Raw genomic sequence first — 4,731 nt, forward strand, 5'->3', positions numbered from 1 at the left:
TTTGCAAGCTGTGATATCTGCCAGAGGAGGTGTTACTAAGTACTGATTGTGTAGGGTGCCCAAACTTTTGCACCATGCCATAATAATGTTTTTATTTTTTATTTTTGTTCAATTTATGGCATAAGAAGTAACTATGCATCACTGTTTGCTGAAAATATTGTGCATTTTTTCCATTTCCAAGAGAAACTGTGTTAACATCTGTTCAAATAAAAAATCACCAAAATCTGTTATTTATCAAGGGGTGCCTAAACTTTTGCATAAGACTGTATCCTGTGAAGTAAGATGGATGTTCACCATCTCTTCTGCTTTGCACCCTGTAAATTAAAAACTGCTGCCACACATTCCACTGTGTCTTCTAGGAAGGAGGACGGTGGCGTATTTTGACACATGTATGTGTGGTGTGACTACAGGTGCATGTTGGCTGTTCTCATTCCTTTCATTTTATCTCAGTAGCTTCCCTGCTGATCTCTCACATGTTGCTGTTAGTTGTTGTACTCTGTAAAACATCATCTGCGTCCCCCTCCCTCCAGGTGATGGTGTCACTGACGGTCTATGGCCTCTTCATGGCCGATGGCTTCTCTAACGTCCTGTGGGAGAAGCTGGATGACTACGTCTACTACGTGCGCTCCACAGGCAATATCATAGAGTTCCTGTTTGGCGTCATTATGTTCGGAAACGGCGCCTACACCATGATGTTCGAGTCAGGCAGCAAGATCCGCGCCTGCATGATGTGCCTGCACGCCTACTTCAATATCTACTTGCAGGCCAAGAACGGATGGAAGACCTTCATCAACCGCCGCACAGCTGTCAAAAAAATCAACTCCCTGCCAGAAATGCGTGGGGACCAGCTGAGGGACATTGAGGACGTCTGCGCCATCTGTTACCAGGAGTTTGCCATGTCAGCCCGCATCACGCCCTGCCACCACTACTTCCATGCTCTGTGCCTGAGGAAGTGGCTCTACATTCAGGACACATGTCCCATGTGCCACCAGAGAGTTTACGTCGAGGAGGAGAGTCGAGACCGAGCAGCCTTCTCCAACAACAACGGGGGCTACGCAGCACCGCCGGGGGCGGGGGGAGCAGCAGCCGGTGCGCCGGCTGCAGGAGAGCTTGATAATGAGCTGCTGGAGGACAACGACAGTATAGAATATGACGAAGAGGAGTGGGGGACTCAGAATGGCAGCACGCCAGTAGAAGAAGACTATATCAATGATGACACAGACTCCACTGAGGAGTGACCAGAAAATTTATTGAAAAATATACATATATTTAAGTTATAAATTTAAATTACTTCAGTATCTTAATTTGTTCTTGAAAAATATCAGGGATGCCATTCTTGTTTTCTTGTTAGTGTCTTTTTGTTTGATTTTGCATTTTACTCTAAAGGGCTCATGAGAAGAAACTCATGGAAACTGCTGCTCTCATTCTGTATGTGTGTGTGCATGTGCGCACGCTGGGGCTGCATGATGTTTTTTTTATGTAGTACAGAATTAGAGACCCTCATACAAATCTTGCCTCGTGGACACAGCTGTCTCTGCACAGGTTATCTTTATCTCCCAGTGGCTCAGTGCCAACATGCATTGGTACGTTGAAATAAAATAATCCATTTTCTGCAGCAGCTTGTTGAGCAAGCTGTGGACACATCATTTTCCTCAGAGAAAAGACAAGATGCCCCACTTCATCACCACTCTGTTTAGATGTTGTCACTTATGTAGCCCTAATGTGTATTTGTGTGTGTGTGTGAGAATATATGTGGTCATGTCCGTACCTGCCGACATGTAATGTGCTTTAGACGATGTCTTAAAGATGCAGTTCATGTTCCCTCGCAGTGCATTATAGGGAAAACGCTGGAGTGTTTTTAGCGACAAAACTGTGAAGCAGCTAAACAAATTGATGCTTTAATCAGTCAGCAAGTCAGGAGTGACTTGTTTGTAGAAAGACGAGATTTGAGCTGAGAAACATTGCGTGTTCTTCCATGTGTAACCTACTGTCACTACTTTCTCCAGCTGTGTTGTCAGATTCTGAAGAATACCTTTTCTTTTTGGCTCCCAGGTTTCAGTTGGGTTACTCTTGTCATACGTCAGTGGAGTTCATTAGTTCCACAGTCAGTTTTGCACACTAAACGTCGATTTAGACTCTCTCAAACGTCGTCTTCCTAAAGCAGCCGCGAGGGCACTCGGACCCTGACCTGCAGATCGATCACAGCTCAAGTTTGTGGTACACTGGTTCAACAGTTTTGTCTTTAATGAATTTGAATACAGGACTTATGAACTTGTTGAGAGCGGGAGAGTGAAGCAGCTTTCCATCAGCTCTGCAGCAACAGGAGAGAAACAGAGGTGACTTGCTACTGTAATCATTGATATACCTCTGTCATTACTTACTACTGGTCCCTTGTGTGACCTCTCTTACATTTGTGTACATTATTGTACATAAACACGTGCACACTGTCTCCTTTAGGAAAGGAATCGTGTTTTCCAATGATTTTGTTTTCCCAGAAATGATACTTTCCACATTTGTCTTCACAGAAAGCAGTATTTGATTAAATGCTTGTTTTGGACCCTGAAGCTGTTTGTGGTAAGAGTGCTGGTGTTGAGCAGTGGTTTGTCTGCCAGACATCGTAAGCACTCGCATAAGGTTCAAAAGGAAAAAGTACCATTGTTTGTTTTACATGTCCGTTATCATTTTGTTAGAGCGGTACTGCAGTTTCTTGTTCTGTACATCTTAGGCAACAAATCATGATGACTGCACCTTTCTGAAGAATCTAACTGTTTCTAGTCTCAGGGTCCTGCTGCAGGGCTGGAAGAGCACTTTGAATAAGATGAAAAATTTCCAATCCATGAAAAAAAAAAAAAAACGGGCTGCAGAAAGGAGTTGCAAAGATGCTGCCGTTTCGCTGCTGTGATATTTGTTGTAACGTCCAGCGACGAGAAGCAGTTGCTCCATTCTGTTCTGCTGACCACTGATCCTAAATCTTTAACTACTGGCACAGAGTGATGTTTCACCCATCTCTGACAGTACAGCTCGGCCAACATGGACCCCCAAGTGACTGTGACTTCTTAAAAAGCTTTCAGGCACAACTCGGGAGTGTTCCACTGTTTAGACTTCCACAGCCTGACCGTCTTAAGGCTTTGACTACCAACTCCTGTTCATTACTGTTAATTACTAGTTGCAGAAAATAAGCTGTAAGAAATCCATTAAGTTGTTGATGATCAGAGATGGGGTTTAATTTGATTAGAAAGCTGTTTGACAGCTGTGAAGGACTTTGTTTTGAAAACTTTTAAAAAAGTAAGAGCTGTTCATTTTGCCTTTTGTTTTAAAAAGAGATTTATGTAAATAAAATCCTATTTGATATTGCATTTGGACTATATCTCATATCACTAACGTCACCTTTTTAATGACCGTGCACATTTAGCACGCATGCATTTATTCATAGATGCACGTTGCACAGGTGAGGACGTTTCAGTGTGTGGAGATGCAGTTGACACAGTTGGCCAGTGTGCGGCGCCATTTTACCACTTTAGTGTTTGTGCATGTTGAGAGACAAATGAAGATGAAAATAATAAAGACTAGACTTCACAGTAGAAGAAGGTGCACGTTTGACCTGACTGTGTAGGCACACTCTTGTGAACGCATAAACTGAGGAATGATAGAAAGCTCTTGCATCATAAATAGCCCGCCACAGATGGAGTAGCTGGTCTGGTTAGATTTTGGCAAGCTTGCTGCATAAATGTACATATTAATGATTAAAAGCGCTTCCCTGAAGTTGCTGTAACCCCTTAATAATTTAAGCAACAAATTCAAATTGATACAAGGCTAACTTTATACCACAGGTCCCCATATAGTGAAGATACTCTGATTAGATTTAGTGTAGATGTGCTCAGATGTGTACTTTTGCCTATTAATTAGAACTGACTTTATTAATTGTATTTTTTGGAAACCTACCGACTTTCTTGATAAACTACTAGTACTATGAGCATGTTCTTTGGTCAGGGAGATTGTGACAAGACAGAGCAATGTAAGTGCCTGTTGTTCCAGTGTGGTATCAGCACTCTCCTGGGCAGACTGTGGGCCCCTGGGCCCATGTTTAGGCCCCTCAGTCTCCTTTATAGAAGCAAGACCAACAGATGGAAACAGAGTTTTGTGTTCCTTTTTAGTCATTTTGCATCTCTGTGGTCTTTTTGCACCCACATTTTGTTGTTTCATGTCTATGTGCTCGTTTTGTGTCTCCTTTTAAGGGCTTTGTTTATCTGTGGCCATTGGGCATTTCTTTTTGAGATAATTTGCTTCTGTTTTTAGTCCTGTTGTGTCTTTTTGTGGTCTATTGTACTTGTTTTTTCTGAGGTTGTTTTGTAAGTCTTTGTGCTCATTTTGCATCTTTTGACAACATACGCTTACACCACTTAAAGCACTTGTTTTGCAGAAGTTCTTGCTAACTACCAAATTTAAGTTGCTACTTTAGGTCGGCTAGTTTAGAAGCTAGCTAAGCTAGTAGCTTAATCGAGAGCAATGGCTTCCCCCTCTTCCTCTCCTCCTTTCTCTTGCTTGGAGTGTCGCATGTTCAGTTATTCCTTTGCCTCCTTTAGCGATAATGGTACTTGTAATAAATGTCAGATGCTAGCAGCATTGGAGGCGAGGCTCACAGACTAAGAAGCGCGGCTCCACACTATGGAGAATAGGCCAGCTAGCTATGCCCACGTAGCCGGTGTGGAGCGTCCTAGAAGTAGGTTTGGC

General features: G+C 42.8%; 1 protein-coding gene across 1 annotated transcript in view; it reads left to right on the forward strand.

The window, feature by feature from the left end:
- Nucleotides 1-3,558, forward strand: part of rnf139 (ring finger protein 139) — an 8,781-nt gene extending 5,223 nt beyond the window's left edge. The window contains exon 6 of the mRNA XM_020588683.1: nucleotides 531-3,558. Within this exon, the coding sequence (XP_020444339.1) occupies nucleotides 531-1,238 (708 nt within the window). The 3' untranslated portion in view covers nucleotides 1,239-3,558. The remainder of the gene's footprint in view (nucleotides 1-530) is intronic.
- The last annotated feature ends 1,173 nt before the right edge of the window (nucleotides 3,559-4,731 follow it).

The sequence above is a fragment of the Monopterus albus genome, unplaced genomic scaffold (genome assembly GCF_001952655.1).
Source record: "Monopterus albus unplaced genomic scaffold, M_albus_1.0 scaffold593.1, whole genome shotgun sequence".
NCBI classification, from domain to species: Eukaryota; Metazoa; Chordata; class Actinopteri; order Synbranchiformes; family Synbranchidae; genus Monopterus; species Monopterus albus.